The 19941-nt window shown below is 34.6% G+C and overlaps 1 protein-coding gene across 1 annotated transcript in view; it reads right to left on the reverse strand.

Moving 5' to 3' along the window:
* Positions 1–10937: 10937 nt before the first annotated feature.
* LOC149275601 (thrombospondin-2-like) overlaps positions 10938–19941 on the reverse strand; it is a 32712-nt gene continuing 23708 nt past the window's right edge. The window contains exons 14-20 of the mRNA XM_089504537.1: positions 16126–16285; positions 15577–15695; positions 14557–14791; positions 12959–13186; positions 12459–12730; positions 11916–12013; positions 10938–11082 (exon numbers count right to left, since the gene is read on the reverse strand). Of these exons, the coding sequence (XP_089360663.1) occupies positions 10938–11082; positions 11916–12013; positions 12459–12730; positions 12959–13186; positions 14557–14791; positions 15577–15695; positions 16126–16285 (1257 nt within the window). The remainder of the gene's footprint in view (positions 11083–11915; positions 12014–12458; positions 12731–12958; positions 13187–14556; positions 14792–15576; positions 15696–16125; positions 16286–19941) is intronic.

Below are 19941 nucleotides of genomic sequence, written 5' to 3' on the forward strand. Positions count from 1 at the left end.
ATTTCTTGTGGGATTGCTTTATTTTAGTGTATTAAAGAACTTGAAAAACTCATAGATGTTTGATCATAATCCAATTCTCCATCAGGGATTGTGTTAAGTAATATAAGGAAATCATGCTTCCCTGTGAGTTGCATAGCTGTAAGGGTAGATATTTCATAGTTCAGAACACATACCGTATTTTCCGGCGTATAAGAAGACCCCCAACTTTTCCAGTTAAAATATAGAGTTTGGGCTATACTCGCCATATAAGACTACCCCTCTACCCAGTATACAACAACCAGCCAATCACGGCAAGCGATGTACCTTACCGGTGATTGGCTGGTTGTTGTATACAAAGCCTGCTTGGATTGGGTGGGTCAGCTCTCCCTAACATATGCCTGTCCACACACACATGTATAGACATACACTGCCCTCACACAACCCTTCCTTTACACACATATACACATGCACTGCCCTTACACAGACCTGTCCATACACATACACTGCCCATATACAGACATATACATCTACACAGACATATATATCTACACATACTAACATACGCCTGTCCATACATACACATTTATACACTGCCCTCACCACACACCCCTGCCTTTACACACACACACATATATATATATATATATATATATATATATATATATATATATATATATATATATATATACATATATATGGTGTATATATATATATATATATATATATATATATACATATATATGGTGTATATATATATATATATATATATATATATATATACACATATATACAGTATATATATATATACACACACCTGCTTACAAACACACAAATACACACAAATACCTACACTGCTCTTACACACACCTGACCATACACATACACTGACCTTAGACACACATATATACACATGCACTGCACTTACACCCCTTATGTCGTCTTATATGCCGGAAAATACGGTACTTGTTTTAGTTGATATGGAAGACAAATTAAATGTACATAATATTCCTGCTGTAATTAGCAGTGGTTACAAATAATTCTCAGATTGTATCGTCCACAGTCTTTATTTTAACTTCACGCCAAATGTAACCATCTTAACTATATATGCTTATTTCTAACACACATTAGTTTTTTTCTTTACTTTACAGAAACACCACCACTTAATTGTATGTGCTGTAAAACATCCTCTTCTGTCCCGCTGTAAAAAGTTAAACAATAACAAGCACTTCACCTTGTCTTATATTCAGGACAACCATATGGCTATACCATGAATGTTTAAATTCCTTCACTTAAGTAAAAACAAAAAGAAAAAAGGATAGTATATGAATCTTAACCTTTTTTCTTTTAAGAAAACAGGATAATATAAGAATATATTGTGCATATGAGTAAGAATTAGGGATCTGGAATTCCTAATTAATATCTTGCCCTACTTTATGTCCCACTTAAGCATCTAAATATAAATCTACTATTATTAAGGAATAATCTGCATTAAAAGACTGCTTTGACTCAACCAAACCTGCTCTATGAGAAAATCTATCAAAATAACTTTTTTTCTATTAACGCCTACAGTGCGTGATTTCAGTGAAGAAATGGGATGTATGGCCAAGCCACACCTTTCTCAAAACAATATTAAGCTCAAAGAACTTAATCATTTTGATGATTCAGAGGACACTGATTTCTGCCCATAGAAGCATATAATTTTATGGCTGATAAGAACCACTCAACCCATCTAGTATGCCCATTTTTCCTGCTTTCAAGATCTTAATCAATCCTTGGTCTCGTCTTACTGCGATTTTTGTATGCCTTGTAAGATATTTAAATGTGCAAATCAGATGATGGATTTGTGATTGCAAAATACATCTGGTTTATTGCTAACAGCAGCTGCAGATATTCAAAAGTATGTATGCTCACTGTACAAATCACCCTTGGAAGACACATTAATAGTAAAGAAAGAAAAAAAGAATTGTGCAATCATTTGGTCACAGGAAAATAAAACTATTCTTATTAGTTATTGTTAATTTGATTAATATAAAATAACTTAACTTTGTTAAAGGATAAAAATAATGACAGCCATTCTGGAACAATTTGTTCTACTAGGATTATTGAGACAATAGCACAATACCCCAGAATCTATATTTTTACAATGTTCTTAATATGTTCTGCCAGGCGAATTTTCAAGCATTCACTGGTACTGTCTTTCCAAGTAAAGTTTATCTAATCTAATAAATATAATAATATAATTTATAACATAATATAGTTTGTATTTGTCAACACTGGTAAGACAATCACTAGACTTGCACAAATGGACTGAAGACATTTCAAATTTTTCATTTTGGTTTTTGGGCCATTGTCTTCGGACAACAAATTTAATTTCCTGCCCTTTCACTTGAAACAAAATTCAGAGGGCTTCCTAGAGCTCTTCCCAAAAAGGACTGAACCCACGCACACACCCTCTTCCCTGGTTAAAGTAACCACAGATTGAATGGAGCACTGAAACAGGGGTCTGTAGAAAATACACACTCTCACCACAGGAGTTAAGAAAGGCAAGAGATGGGGAGAAAGGGGAGAAAGAGACTTGCACATTCATTTTGGGACCCATACCATATAAGGGCCTGCTCTGTGTAGGGGCAAGTGGTGGGGTAGCTTTTCTATGCCCCCAGTAAAGTGTGGCCCTAGTCCTAGTCAGCCTAGGACAAGATACAGCCTTGCCCCTCTGTAAGTCCTTGGTAGTAAATAAAATCACGCTTTACTTTGGTAGGTGCGGTGTACTAGATTTTATCACTACTCGAGCAAAGATGTTCTGTGTTGCCGCTGCTGCATGTGGCTCATTATAGTTTTGACTCTGAGCAAGAAGGTTTTAGACTATTTGGGACTGGGATACCAGGAGTTATCTGACTACTTTTTCATGCATGCCTGCCACCAATATTTATCTATGATTTACTGTTTTGTGTTGTCCACAAACTAGAGGTTTTGCTGGTAGCATAAATGTGCAACTGTCTTAAACTCTACTCTTGAACAGAAACACACTGTGTGGAAGCACATTTAAATGGCTACATTTGCCACCAATATTTTAATGATTTATTGTTTTGTGTTGTTCACAAACTAGAGGTTTTGTATCAACACTGTAATTGTTACTGACTGTCTCATACTCCAACTCTCATCAGTCTGCTACTACTACTACTGACAGGTTTAAATGGCATCAGCACTCTTAGATATTTAATTTTGTGCTTTCCCCTTATAAATGCTGAGTGAAAAAGTAAAGAAAAAACACCCCACAGGTTGTTTGGCATCAAACCATCAATCACAGCCATAACTATCAATGAGATCATCCTCCGATGATTTGGCTCCTTCTAGCTATCAGTCACTTGACCTCATCAAAGAGCACCAAAACAGGTTGTAACGGCGCCAAAATATGGCAAAGTAACAAATCTTAAAATTTCTTAGATTTTGCAATTGTTTTGTTGGGAACCCTCAAAATTATTATTAGTTGAGATTGTACGAAAGCTAAAAATTGTCAAATTTTGTTAAAAATAAGGTTTGTACGAATCCAAATGCACAGGTCAACTCTCCCCACATTTGCTCTTCCTAAGCAGCAACCCTGCTTGCCCTCTCTAAGTGTTACATGTAGGGGCATGTGAGGTTATGTGACCCAGCATCCAGCCATTGGTCTCTGTAAGTCTTCTAGATCTGTCTTCTAGCCAGAAAATGTACTAATGGCCATGTTGGCAAGATATGGTCCTGCATGTATTATTATTGTTAAACTCAGCTTATACATTTAAATACACGTCTAGTTCATGATAACTTCCATCAAGTTCTAATACATAGTAAAATATACCCGATACATACAAGTGTATAATCAGTACTCTGTCCTACATTAAACATCTTAACACCTTAAAATATCAGAAAAAAGGAGTGAAAAGGTTTAACTGAAGCTGTCATGTTGTACATCTCTTACTTTGTTTCTTCCATATCCACTTTGGTGTGTTACTCTCCAGAGGAATCCCTGTTTAGGTTTCTCCTCCTTACCTGAGATTATGCTTAATAATTCTCAGTCTCAGTAAATCATTCTCTTTGTGATCCATTATGAGACCATTTTGAATTACATTTATTTTGAATTTATTGCATTATTTACAGTATAATGTATAGGATTTAACATTCATTACTATGGGATCATATTTGTATGTGCTTTTATGTTTCCAAAATGCATTATATATATATATATATATATATATATATATATATATATATATTTCTTATTTCTTGTCCATTTGGGGCCATTGTTCTTTCAAAGACTGGTGTTTTGTGATTTATTTGTGTATGAATCTTTGTGACAGTAAATTTTGTCCTTTTTCATACACTATCCCCTGATGATGTTTCTTTCCAAGCTTGTACGCATTAACATTTGTATAAATATTATGCATATTGTTATTTATAATGTGCCTCCTTTGTCTGCTTGAAATATTAACATATTATTAGATATTAATATAATGAGTAATAGAACATTGAACAAAATAATACAAATAAAAGTAATGTCAGTGACTTATCTCACATTCAACACAAGATTTCCCAGGCTTCATTTCTTGTCCATACCTGTCCTATGGGATATGTATATCAACCTGGTAGAGAATTCACCGTGTGTTATAGTTTCAGGAACAACTGCTGCATTGTAAATTAACCTTCCCCCTTGACAAATGGAAATATATTTTAGCTAATGTTGGTATTTGTATGGAATGAGTTTAATTTAATCATGAAAACAATATAACTTAATTTCCACCGTTGCAGAAAGGTCAACAAACAATATTGTTCATTTTTTAACTGAAAACATTATATTAATGTCATGGTCTATTCTAAAATAATTTAAAAATGATTCTGTTTGAAAACCAAAATATTGTGGTTTTTATATGACCTTGGAGTTCAATTTTCTCCACTCACTTTTTATGAAACAAATCTCTCTATTTATTGAAGTTATGTTGTATTTCACCTACTAACCCAATGCTAGTTCTGTGGCAAACCAATTTACTTTATGCCTTTTTTGTCAATCCCAGGTCCCATTGATATGAATTATGTCTCAGGGGTATTATAACAAAATGTATGGAAGTAACAGATTCCAGACAACTTTAGGTTAATGATACTTATATAGCAAAATAGTGTGTTTTATTGAATGTATGCTCTGTAAATGTAAGTCTATGTGTCGTTTCCAAGTTAGTTTATCTTATCACGTCTATAGTCAATGGGTTCATTGCCGGGTCTGCCCAGAGTTTGAAAGTGTTTTGTTTCCTATTTGTTTTTTAATTCCTTTAAAAAAAATTAAGATCATATTAAAGTGTTTATGGGATCACTATACAGTATATATATATATAAAGTCCAAAGGTTACAATTGCACACCAACCACTGTTTTGCTGCCCGGTGCCAAGTAGCTGCCACAATAAATCATATAAATTCCAATAATAGTTACCGGCACTCCTGGGACTTCTATAAATAATCACACGAAAACTCCAATTTTCTGACCAGAAAATTGGAGTTTTCGTGTGATCATTTATAGAAGTCCCAGGAGTGCCGGTAACTATTATTGGAATATATATATATATATATACATATATATATATATATATCATATCGGTACAATGATTATCCACATAAAAATATAAATTCAACTTCAGCTGTGCCTGGACACCCAACTTTCTTGGCATACTCTGTAACTGTTGTGTAAGTTGTGCTTCAGTTATCCCCTGTATTTCTTTTTATTTTCTGGCTATCACTAAATATGCTGGTCTAGCAGTTCAACACATTATACAGCGTGTTCTACAATAGTTGCAATAAATAAAGATTTCAGACTACATGTTGCGAAACTCAACTGGAAACTCAACCTCCTACTATCTCCTGTTTTCAGCTGGTGTCATTAGACAAGATTTTGATAGGCAGCCAATCAGCAAGAGGTGGAAGCTGGATGCTTTGACGCATCTTTTCAGTAGATCGCTATGAGCTTGTGTGGCTTAGAGCCCAACACTTGCCCCAGTGAGGGCTGGACTGGAAATAAAAACTAGGCATGGAAATAATTAAACACCAGTCCCCAATGTCATAGTGTCATCATTGCACAACACATTTGTGGGGTCTTAGCCTCCAAAATGGTTTTTTTTTGTTCAGGTAGAACATGCACATCTTCATAAATACAGCATTTCTGATGGTCCGACTATTCAGGGTTACAAATCCCATTTCTCACATGATTCTGTGTGACATCACACTTACTGACTTCAGCATGTTTTTTCCTCAATGCTGTCAAGCTGATCTAACAAAACTTTGGTAACATATCGATACTCTTACCTCTTACTATATAAACTGCAATAGTAGCAAGCAGGCTTTCTGCCCCCATGGACCTATCCCTGTCTAATGGGATCATATTTTTCCTCTACTTTATGAAAGCTGCTGATCAGTCTTTAAACGGCTTTCAGGATTCTCTTCTTCCCATATAACTGTAAATGCAAAGTATCTCTTTAAAAGATTTCTGTTGTACCTGCAGAACATGTTTGCCCTAACCCTACCTATTTTGTGATCCCATTATGCAATTATTATGCAGTAGTGGTGGGGGTGGAAGGGGAAGGGGGTTTTACCATGAATGGGATACATAGTTGGCACCCTAGGTCCACATTGCCAACCACATGTCACTGAAAGAGTTAAATCAGTATATTGCAGTATACACTAAAGTGAAAGGTTTATAGCAATTTTTGGATTGATTATCACTATCCAGGTTAAGTAGAAGAATGTGGACAAAATATAAAGAGAAATGATCCTTTGTTTATAGTTTATTTCCTAATATTTTTGAGTAGTATAAAAAGGTAGTAGTACCTGGCTGAATGAAGGACGTCCATTTGTAAAACTTTGTCCACGTAAACAAATAAATAATTATTTACAATTTTTGGCAAACAAAATTATTTTTTTCTGACTTCAACAAAATAAAAAATAAGCAGAAAAGAAAAGAAAAATAACATCACAAATAATTTACACAGGAAAAATATAGTACAGTATGTTAATATTAACATCATTTGTCCCACTTTGAAATTTGTGGAACAAAACCTCAGACTACACATCAATTACAATGCATACATTTAATGAAATGTGCTGAATAGGAAAAGGGCATTACAAAAACCAAATTTCAAACAAAAAATCATTTTTTTAACAGAACAGTTAAATAAAATGCAGTGAAAGCCAGATTTAGTCTAACAGATAAAATAACAAAATGTAGGAGAGTTAAAGAAGTATTAATAAGATTTCTTCTGAATTAGTTACCAATATTATGATTCCCTTCTATACATCCAAAAACCTTTTTTTATATTAAACATAGTAATGAGGAAATGAATTATAAAAATGGTAAAGTATAACTGAATATTTTATTCCTTCTTGTATATGTCAATAATGTTTAACAAAAAGTCTTATTTACACCAGCATTCCGTAAGTATAAAAATGACTATGACCAAGCAATACATTAATGTGGTATAAATTTCTAGGTGTCAAAATAAAATCACCAGATTAAGCCTAAGTGCCATACGACATAAAAGCAGGGTCTGAAAAGTGGTCTTTTCATCTTAGCAATCAATGTTTCTGCATAATGGACCACTCTATTGATTACTATTAACCCCTTAAGGATAATGGGCGGTTCCTAAACCCATTGAAAACAATGCATTTTGCATTTTTGTACGGGCTTTGTCATTAAGGGGTTGAAATCAAACCACTTTACACACTTTGCACTACCATTACTTCTCACACCAACGGCACTTACAGAGCTAAAGTCAAAGAATGTCTGGGATAGAGTGACGGTGCTACAAGTTAAATGTTAACAAACCAATGTAATGTTTGCCATTAAAAAGCACATTGCGTATACATTTGCGTGTTATATATATATATAAGGCTAAATTGTTTAGATTTTTCAGTTTCTAAAGACAAAGGAAGACAGCTGAACCATTTAAAAAGCCGAGCTAACTCTTGAGGGTGTTATCTATTTACACTCTTTGCATTGTTACGTACACAACATGAATGATCCACCTAAATTAACTAAGATCCTTGGCAGATCACAGGTAAACAATATAAAGTTATAAAGTGCCATTGTATCCTCTGTTTTGTTGGCTATAATCAAACTCCCCTGTACACAAGTTTTGGCCTATGATGCTACCAATAGCTGTGGAACATTTGGTTGGGCATGTCCTCTTGAAGGAAGGCTCCTGCCCATAAAGATTAGGTTATGTTTTTTCCCAGTATGTGTTTATTATGACCTATTGTGTTAAAATGTAATCACTCGACACCAACATTTTATTTTGGTGTGCAGTGCTAAACACTGTGTTTAAGCTACAATATAATGGAAGTCGTAGTAAAGTCCTTCTGTGCACGTGATAAACAGATTTTCTGAGGGATTTATTATATAGTACATCTAGCCATAAGCGGAAAACATTTCTTCTTTATAAAACATGCCCTAGGAACATTTAAGGCACTCTGGATGAAGACTGGGGTGATAAGCCTGGGCACATTTACCCAAACATTTCAGGCTCAGCCACACACCAACAAAAATAATAATACAAAAATATACCTTATAGGTGAGGTATAGATGGAACATTGGGAAACTAGGTTGAACAATGCATAACAATACACAGAATATAGGCTAAAGTGGCTTCCTATGGTATTTTTGAAAAACAGGCTTTGCATGCATGTGCTCAGACCACATAAAGGCAATCTGGTGTTGAGTGCTGGGGTTAATAATCTCTTTAAATAAGCCCCTGTAGCATGAAAAATTACTAGATCCACCTGTGCTATGAGTCTCCTCTGATCTAGCCTAATGAAGCGTGTTCCATTAGCATCCACCTGAAACTTGCAAGCGTTATACCTAAGCTGCTTAAAAATATGAGGGTTGTGGGAAAATGTCACTGTTTTAGTAAAGACATAATTTTGTTAATTTTTGGAGCATTATTAAGGTACTCGTTTTTAAAGTAGACATCACACATTGTATCAAAAGCACTAAGTACCCTTATGGGAAGGTCATGTTTTTGGTAAAAAAAACGGTAATGTGACACAACAGCATCTTAAGAATCTTAAACTATCTATTATATCATCCTGGAATAAAATGTATTATTTAAATAAAATCTTCAAACTTCAGGTAAAATATTTTAAAGTGTATAATGTAGAAAATTATATAATTGAGAATATTAGTTACATGAAGGCAATACAAGAGTATGTCAAAACATGTACAAAGCTTGTCCTGGAATTGCATTTTATATTCACGTCTAATTTATCTGTTATTACTAAAATATCATCAGAGAAAGTCTCAAAAATTCACCCATCTCTATGTTGCTGGTTTGTCAACATAAGAAATGTATAAGATGTCATTTTTGTTCCTCTTCTCTCATGAGTCTGATGTTCACCCTTTGTTCCTCTTCTTTTTGTGTTCAAAATGTTCTTAAACAATAGCCCATCCCTGTTGCCCAGAGGTAAACTTAATTACATTTGGAGGTGTATTGGGGTGAGCTGAGGTGTCTTGGTCGCACAGCATGCTCAGTTCACCATGAATCTTAGAAATCTGCAAAATATAAAATTTTCCAGAATGTGAAGCTGGAATTCAAATAGTACATACCAGCAGAATGCAATATAAATACACCATTACAAGGACACCTTTCCATTTTTCCACTTGGTCTCTTGTTACAAAATAAAAATAACCTAAACAATGCTTTTCTATTATGTATGTGATTTATATATACTTTTTAATTATTCAGTGTTATAACAAAAGGGGGTCGTTAAGCAATGCTCTTGTTCGGCTTCTATGGAGCATAGTGTATAACCTGGTTTTGATACCACCAAGTACTAACAGTATTGCAAAGGATATCTGTACACCCATTATATTATATACCCATTCCCCCAAGGGATCAGCAGGCTGATGGATTAAGGAAAAGACCTTATTTATTTTCAGCGGGGATTTTTTTATTCTAAAAAAATGAATTGGTATTTCTGCAAACACCTAAACACAAATTCCCTCTGTCGTATAAGTAAAGGATAACATGCATGATTTTCACTTAATAATTATTTAATAATTAATAACAATTTAATAATGATTGGGAACTTTTGCATAAAACTGCAAGCAGAGTTTATGTCTATACTGTTTATTTTATTTTATCCCTTCAGTGTCGATGGAGAGTGGGGTGTTAGATGAAGCAGGAGGGTTTTTTATTTTTATATTGTAGATTAAGATTATAATTAATAACACACAATCATTATATTTTTTGTATAATGCATAATAGTTATAGTTTTTTGTATATTTGAAGCAAATGTACTCCAATGCATTTTTATGCTGATTATGCTAAAAACTCAGCAGATGTTGAGAGACTAAATCCTCCAGAGATTCCATACAGTTACATTATAAAAAGAATTACTTTTTGGATGCACACAGAAAGATGACTTAATGCACTGTATAAACATATGGAGTTATTAATGAGGACTCATAAAGAACAGGCTCGCTTCAATCAAAAAGTTCTTGTGGGATCAGAGACAAGTATTAAACTCTGGCCAGCAGCATTTCCATGGAAACACTACTTATTTTCTCAGGCTCTCCACGTCTGCACTTCTTCCACATTCCCTTTTTATAAACCTTATTTAATAGTGAATTCTGCCCTTCCACATTGAATTCTACTTTTTTATCCAGTCACAAGTTCTTTATACCAAGTGTACACTAAATTTGTACTGATCAGTAAAAATATTTCCTTTGTATGTTTTTTTTTTTATTATGGTATTATAGCCCATTTGTATATGACATAGCTAATTTTTTCTTTAAAAACAGTTTCATTTTACAATTTTATTTATGAAACTAAAAATACAAAAACAAATTGGTTCCAAGACCATTTCAACACTGTACAACAGTAAACCAGGGTAATCAGCATTTCAATGCTTCCTTTTAATTGTGTACATTTTCAAACATAAGTAGAGTACTAACCTTTACATTCATATTTAAGATCAGAAAAGAAAACCATTTCTTGAGAAAACACAAAGAGTCCCAGCCTTCCACCTGCATATGTCTTGTCGTATAGTGGCCCAGAGTCTGCCATTATCTGTTTTCCCTCATACACAACTACCCTGTAAGGCAAAACAGTCACTTTAAGCATACATATATCAAAAAAACTTTAAACCCCCCAAAACCACAAGCTGTAACAGCTGCCTGATGTTACTGATTTATTGGCTGGTGACCAAGAAATGTGCAAGCCCTCCCATGAAAGCTTCTCTTTGTTGGGCCAGATCTATCATTTAAAAACCTCCAGTAGAGCTCCTTAAAGTACTAAAATATTGTTTTTGAGATTATTAAACCTGCCGCCAAATGGAATTCTTGAAACTACATCTCACACTCTAGTATGTCATCCATTAACTAGACCAGGTTTTAACTTTTTCCACCAAACCCACCCCTTAATTAATCTAAGCGTTAATACTCCAGAAAGGTGCAATGATTACAAATACCACTATTTTTTTGTTGTTTGTTACCAATGTACTTTGTTACCTTATATCTAATACTTGAATAATGAACAAAATAGCCACCAAAAATAGATGTATTTTGACAGTAGAAATGTGTTAAAGAAATCTTTATCAATATCTTATAAAGAAAACATTACTACATTGTATTCATTCCTATAAAAACAACACAGACCTTTAAGAAGCCGTTTCAGTTTCTGTGGAAACAGTCTATATAATAGCTGTATTGTCACTTGACAATTAAGTGTTCCCAGCTAGAACTATATCCCAGGCACAGTTTTACATCATAAATACATTATTTCTGGCGTAGCATTAGGAATAATGCTTCTAATTGTGTAGTAACAAAAATAGTAAATTCAAAAAGGGACTTGAAGGAGTGCCTTTAAGGATAAAAAAACACTGGCATGTTGCGTGCTGACAATGTTCTCTCCTGATGGTTAACATACCTAATAAAGCCAGTCCTAGGCCTGTGGGTTAGATGCCATCTGTAAGCTGTGTAGTCCTTCCAGCCAATGTTTTTGGGGTCATGCCACAAGGTTCTTACCTAAGGGGGAAAAAAAAACAGAACACTTCTTTATATGTCATAGATAAATAGTCATATAAAATAACAAAAAGCATTTAACAACATATTAAGGTCAACCTATTTCTTTCTTGCAACATGTTGGAATGTAAACATTCTATATATATATATATATATATATATATATATATATATATATATATATATATATATATATAAACACGCTAGTTCTATTTCTCAATCTCTGAATGGAGACTGAAAACACAGCTGGGTTCCGCTAGCATACGTGTCTGAAGATAAAGCAAGAGTCGCAAATTAAATAAACAGCTTGTAAGGGAACCGAACTTTGATATATCTTCAAAGTGCATTATCACTGTTTTGCATAACCTTTAAAAAGCAACAATGTTTTATAGAAATGAATTTCATAGAAGTTAAAATTGCTGAAATTAAAGTTAAGCTTGCTTCATACCTCTCCCTGTGTGTTTCCAGTGTGCCAAAGAGCATTTCTCAAGTGTTCCCCAGTGCCTGTTGTTGAGTTGACAACTTTTAGAGACACACCAGAATATCCATAAGCTCTAGAAGGCTTGTCTTCCCAATACGTCTGGGTGGTCTGTTTCCACATGAGAACGTAGAATCTGCTGCTGGATTGATAGCCAAACACAAATCCTGCGTAATCATCATCACGATCGGTGTTGACGTAAAACGTGCCACTGAAGTCAACTGCACTGAATTCATCAAAGCCTGTGCATCAGTGGAAAAAAATAGGCACAGTTTAATGTGCGGAAATATTATAATCAATAACGCAAATATAAGCTGTATTTTCTATTATTTTCTTATTTTGTGGCCTATACGTTAAATAGTAAAGATTTATCATTTAAATCATTACATTATTTAGATATTTTGAGGAGCGTTCTTATAAAAATAGAACAATTATTGATTTTTTTTTTGCTAAACATCAAATGCACCTACCCACTGCAATGCCAGGATCTGAGTTTGCAGTCTGTACCAGCTCCTTGCCCTGATGGCGAATGACCCAGTTGGGATCAATTTGAGCTGTTCCCTTTGGATCTAATGGAACCATCTGGAATTTCCTAAAATCAGTCTCGCTAATTTCACTGTTCTCTGGGCAGACATCAATTATGTCAGGTACGCTGTCATTATCAAAGTCATCCTTGCAGGCATCTCCCCGGCCATCCCCTAAAAAGAAATCAAAGCGTTGTTAGCAGAATATTTTTATCATACATGTACTACACAGCCTTCTCCGCCTTGGAGTTGAATAGGTTGCTGCTTGCACATGAAATTATGCATTTTTCCGCCCACCACCCTATCAGTCAATATGCAACTCATAGCACACAAACTGTTCACTGTGATTCATTTTGTATGACAGTTGTGGTCACATCTATCACAACAGAGCAGTATATATCTCTGGGCCTCTGTCCTAGTAATGTTGCTGGTGATACCTGGTAAAGTCAGACGTTCTTGATTCATTATATTATGGCATGCAACAAGGTATGTTATTTAGCTGTGACCGGCTTAGAGCTTTTATCTTGACAAGACTGCCTGCAGCAACATTCCATGACTGATATTTAATATCAAACACATACTCTTGTAGCCTTTCTATCCAGAAAAAGATACAGTAAATCACAAAAAAAGCTTTGGGCCATATGAGCGTGAAAAAAACCCCACTTTTTATAAAAAAAAACGCAACAAGAAAGGGAACGTAACTCTACAACACAAAATTGACATATCAATAGCAGACCATTTATTTTATTAGACCACACTACCAACTGCTCTAATACAGGCATGGAATCTTGAATCAGTGCTATCTACCTAATTGCTTAATACTTCAGAAGCAGCGAGTGTCCACATCCTACACACTGTGCCATCTGCTCTGTAAGAATAACCATGCGCTTATCAGCATACATTTTTTCCCAGTGCTTTTCTCAGCTCTGTTTTAACTTTGGATAAGTATAAACACAATGTGGTCAAAAAATAAAATATTAATATATAGAAACATATTTTTTATTACGCAAACGGAAAAGATCAATAACAGTGTGCTATCACCTGTAAAATTCAGTAAAAATTTCAAAAAGGAATTTTATCAGAGAGACATTATGTTATGCACAATCTCTATTATTTAAAAACATACATTAGTGACTGGTAGCTGATTCCCAAGAGAATCCAAAAAGGTGAGAGCTTTTCTTTGGACAAGCTACACTTGTATCTTCTTTAAGTTATGAAATTACACTGCACTGTTTGTTCAGTAAAATGGTGCCAGTCGGATCCCCGTATTTAATGTTTATACTGTGTATTCTTTAGAGTGTGTATTTACTTGTAACAGATACAAGCTTCTGACCTTTTTAAAAATGTTTATTCAATATTTCCAGAAAATCTTACCCAATTTTTGTTCAGCATACAAAAGCATGGAAACATAGAATTTGAAAGCAGATAAGAACTATTTGGCCCACCTTGTTTGTCCGTTTTGCCTGATGTATAAAAGTTATATCTTAAACAGCACTGTAACATTCCTAAGAAATGAATATAAAACACTCTAGAATGTTTCTTACCATTGGAATCCTTTTGATCTGGGTTATGAACCAGTCTACAGTTGTCTCTGTCATCAGGAACACCATCGTTGTCATCATCTGAATCACAAGCATCCCCTCTCCCATCCTTATCATGATCAGCCTGATTAGCATTGGGAATATAGGGACAGTTATCTAAATTGTTCTGGTGTCCATCATCATCAATATCTTGGTTGTTGTCACACTGATCTCCAACAAGGTCATTATCCACATCGGCCTAAAAGTAAACAGCAATAAATGGTTGTGAAGCACAATAGGGCAGCTGCGTACACAACAGGTGTCATGCAAAACACTACAATTATCTTGTTAGCTATACTTGGTGCATTTTCTCTGTGGTAACATGTTCATGAACACGAAGAGAGATTGAGTAATCTTCAAATTCACAAAACATCTCAAAATATTTTATACACTCATCACTTTAACATTCAGGTTTTTACAGAATATAGTTTGAAAGTGATCAATCAAAATATGACTCTTGAAGACAGGTTTTAAGTTTAGAATTTTAAGTACAAGGGGACATTGTTACTCAACTTGTTACCAAACGCTCAGTATTGTCAGCAACATTATCTTCGCTAACTGCATAAAAAAGTTTCAGAGTGTTTTCATGGACAATGGGTATTTGTAATTTACACATGGCTGAGTTTGTATGCGAGGCATTCTTACGGTGAACTGCGAGATTCTGAATTTCACATTGAACTGCCTTGTCCAAACAAAGCCCTTAGGCTGTGAACGACTGCCATTGACTTTCGCTATTCAGCTTGAAGGTACACTTGTGTGTAATTCTACATTCCACAGCTAATGTCTTGGTTAAACAGAAAACAAAATTATCGAGCGCTGCATTTAAGCCTAGAGACTGTCAAACTTCTAATTAGCCCATTAACTCAGTGTGCAAGACACACCATGGTTATTTTAAGAAAGACTTTTTTTTAAATCAGTTGCTGTTTAAGGAGTAACATTACTTGTGCTTTCATTGATTAGACTTTTTTTCAGAGCATACTATACCTGATCTGGATTGTGCATTAATGGGCAGTTATCACACTGATCACCAACTCCATCCTTATCTGTATCAGTCTGATCGGTATTGTACACATATGGGCAATTATCCCGCTCATTTAAGACGTCTAAAGATAAAGATATGTGAGATATAGCAAATCAATAATAGTCTATAGTTACTTTTGGAGGAAACAACAATTTTTTTTCATGTACTCGTATAAAATAACATGCACAACACAGTATTGTCCTAAATATGTGTGCCCCGTGAAAACTTTTAATATTTATCGTAAATCATATTTTTTATTCCCAATGCAATGTCCCAAATTCCAAAATTGGAAGGCATATAACTAAGGGAAACCTATATTCAGATTATTATACTATTAAAGTCCACTACACAATCATTTTAAAGCTACTAGTAATTTACATACAAGATACTTTCAAACAAAAACAAATAATACATTTAAAAACAATCTTATGCTTTATGCGCAATTACAAAAAAATAAAATATGGGTCATTAAAAATGTCACCCTTATTACAGTGTATATTGCAACAACATACCATCGCCATCAATATCCACCGAGCAAGCATCACCCTCTCCATTGTTATCTGTGTCGATCTGAGCAGGGTTGTGCACATAAGGACAATTGTCACAGCGATCACCAACCTCATCCTTGTCGTAGTCAAACTGACGGGGGTTGTACAACAGAGCACAATTATCCTGCAAAAGAAGATGGTATATGTTCAACAAACCACCCAATGATTTTTTATACCTTACACCAAGCCCCTAGAGACAAAAACATTGTTAGAATATGTATTTCAACATTTCGGTATATATTCGTAGGACACTAAAGAAGTCAAGTAATGCATTCCATTAATCTGGCCAGTCGGTTTTCCTATTCGCCTCACTAAGATGTTTCTAAACATCATGTTCATTGTTATCAAGATTTTAATCTATAAAGATTATGTTTTATTTATTCAGATAATATAGTCATAATGCTCATATATTCTACACACCAACCATCATATACACTGCCTGATGTGCCTCTGTGCTTCCTATAATCCAAGCTTTTTTATGATAAACTTGGAACTTCAGTCCCTTACCTCCCCCTAATAATGACACATATATCTAAATCTTTAGATTTACAAATAAAATGTTATCGCAAAACTCTTTTGACAGGCAGAGAGAAACCAATACATTACATTTTGAAAACACTATGAGCAAGCTTTTAGTCTAAATCTCTCTGGAGCAGTGCGATGACATTGAAAACGAACTGGTGGCAGATGTCCTAAGGCATTACCTTGTATTACATAAATTAGAAGTAACTGAAGAAAATGAAAACATGTCCACCTGTACGATAATAGAACAGTTCACAACGCAAACAAATTGCAATTGAACTTAGTAATGCTAAAATATTTTAATAGATGATACTCCATCCACGAAGTATCAAGTATTTTTTCTGAAGCTAAACTAAAGTAAAGCAGGTTTAATAGGAGTCAGATAATCAACTCTGAAGTTCCTTGTATGTGCATGCCTAGTCTCTTCTTGAAAAACGAAGACATTTGCTTGCCAACTAAAAATGATGGCAATCAAGACAACTTTTGAAAGATCCTACCAAGTCAAACTGACTGTCAAGTTATTTGTGAAAGATTTAAGTTTTTCTCCCAGGTTCCTTTGGGCAAACCTTGTGTTGGTAAATGCCACAAAATCTAGAGGTTTCCAAAAACGATCAGTAATTTTTTCAGTGTTGTCTAGTCTGTTAGTAAAAATGACCATCACAGAGCCAGACTCTGAAGGAAATAGATAATTAGAGAAGGGTGGGAACTTCCATATTCTCTCTGGACTAATTTTGGTATCTGTACTGGAAATGGTATGTTTTTTATGGAAAATTCCCATAAAATGTTAATAAGCGAAATTCCACCAAACTGACTGTTGTGAGTTCGAGAAAATCCTGCAGGAGGCAGGAAGTGCAGTTTTTTGTCGATTTCTCCGACCCCTATAGCATGCATTTATACTATGACGAAAGAACATGTGAGAAAAAAAAATATGAAATGATCTGCAATTTTAAATTGTTTTTATGTCCACAAAACTTAGAGACTGGCTGAATTTTCTCGAGACGTTTACCTGCCATGACAATAAGATGTAAAGGATTTAACCAATTTCTGTCGTTTCAGACACAATGATTCTAAATGATATTGATCAGTCTTATGGTTTATTAGATCTGGCTAGAGGGGTTTGAAGTGAGCGTGACTTGATAAGTAAGGAGGAGATGAGGTTTATGTTTGAGCTTGTTGTCGTGGGTGTATTTATCTTACAGTAAATATCCAAAATATGTAAAACCAGTAAGCATTTTTCAAAAAAACCCCAAACAACCTTCTGCTTGCTGGGAAGTTACGATAATCTACATTCTGTGCCTTTTTGTATACTATTAACTATTTAGTGATTATTAGTTCCTATATTATAGTGAAGAGACAGTTTTGTTTACATTTTAAACAAAGTATTGAAGGGGTACAGGTCAAGTTCTGATTGCCTCTACATTGGAATTTGTCATGATTGTGTTGGGTTTAGTGGAATGTTCATTTAAGGCTGCTCGTTCAACTGTACTAGAGAAACTAATCGTGACCAGGTTCGCTGCAAGTTCACAAGTTCAGCTGCAGAGTCAAGCTGTGGAAAGTAGCTCAGCTTCTAGTGGTCTAGAAGTTTGGTCCTCAAGGCCCCCTATCAGTGCTGGTTTTCCGGATATCTGCAGAAATCTCCTTGTTTCTCCTTTACTGCCACTGGTGCAATTAACTAAACTGCCTGCACTGAGGACATCTGATACTGAAAACCCCAGCAATAGAAACATAGAAGTTAACGGCAGATAAGAACCATTAAGCCTGATGCAAAGACTTAATCAGTCCTTGGTTTTTCCCTAGATTAAGGATAGCTTTAGAACATTTGTTCACGTCTTTTCAAGGGCCAATGAAGAAGCCTTCTCCCTGTTATATAGCCTTTTCAGTACATCTGGGTAAGCGTACCATTGCTGGTACTAAAATGGTTAAGTCATAGAAATATGACCTTGCCAGAAGAAAAAGAATGCATAGAGGTGAATTAAAAGTAATTGCTTCAAATTTCCCATGTGCAGGAGGATTACATTGTAGAAGAATTATCTTTACATTGCACTACTTTGATTTGACAAATGTTTTCTTAAGACCAACAGTCAGACATTGAAAGTTAGGTGGATATACATATTCAGGCATAAACCCCAAATATCTCAAATGGATTTACATGCTACTCTTAGACATAATTACTGACAAATAGGTGGTATAAAGAATTTGTCTACATTGTTGTATATTTATTGCACAAGAAGTCCATGCTTATGTTAAATAACCATCTTTGTCATAAGGCTCAATGACCATTTAGGTAACAGGAAGAGTTTGCCAAAGAACACCTTGGTGTTTATACAACAAACTAGAAATAACATTTCCCACATTTTGGTACACTGTAAATACACAATAATATAGCGAAAGTAACTTTATTGTCCAAGGGTCCTGTTTGTAATATAACTTCCCCAAAATTGAGCTGGACAATTTAAAGAATAATATATTTTTATTTCACTCTGCCCCAGCTAAAATCTCAAGCTAAATCAGGCTAAAAACTGACAGCAACTAAATATGTTTATTCTGGCACTATGTTGATACTTATATCCCTATAGAATGAAGCAATCACTGGGCAGAAATACAGCCTTTACAGGGATCTTTCATATACGGCTTGATTTTTACCAGATGGGTTCACTAAGTTCTCATCTAAATTTTCACATCATGGCTTATAACATTCTCATCTGTAATATCCCTTGTATTTGCGTACAATATGTTTCTAGGGAATTTATATTGTGAGTTTTACAAAATATATAATAAAGTAATCTGAGTGTAACATAATATAATTCTTATGCTTTTTAATTTGAAGGAAAATGTATTATAACCCCGGAAAACATAACATGGATCGAAAACAAGGGGCCGTTTTCTTTTTAAACAACAAGAATATTTTGTGAGCCTATTTCTTATATAAATTGCTATATGAGTCAGGTGTGTTTCAATGAGTGTAACGGATGCTGCAGCCCTACTTTAAGGAAATTCTTGGGACTGAAATTTTATGTTGATTTACAGGGGTTAAATTGTGATATTTTGTATTTTCACCCTCTTGTTTCCATTTGTATGTATATTAAGAATGCCTTACTGTGTAGTCTACGTTGAAGTGTTAGTTCCCTAATCCTAATCCTAAGCAAATTTACTCTCCCCTGGTAAAGTGGCTACAAAAACTATGCCCAGTCCAAAGTGATTTCTTGCATCCTGACTGTTGTGTGGTGACTGGTGGCAATGTTCTTTGGGAGACTCTTT

Source organism: Sceloporus occidentalis, unplaced genomic scaffold (assembly GCF_023333645.1).
Source record: "Sceloporus occidentalis isolate IW3139 unplaced genomic scaffold, rSceOcc1.0.p SCAF_277, whole genome shotgun sequence".
In the NCBI taxonomy this organism is placed as follows: Eukaryota; Metazoa; Chordata; class Lepidosauria; order Squamata; family Phrynosomatidae; genus Sceloporus; species Sceloporus occidentalis.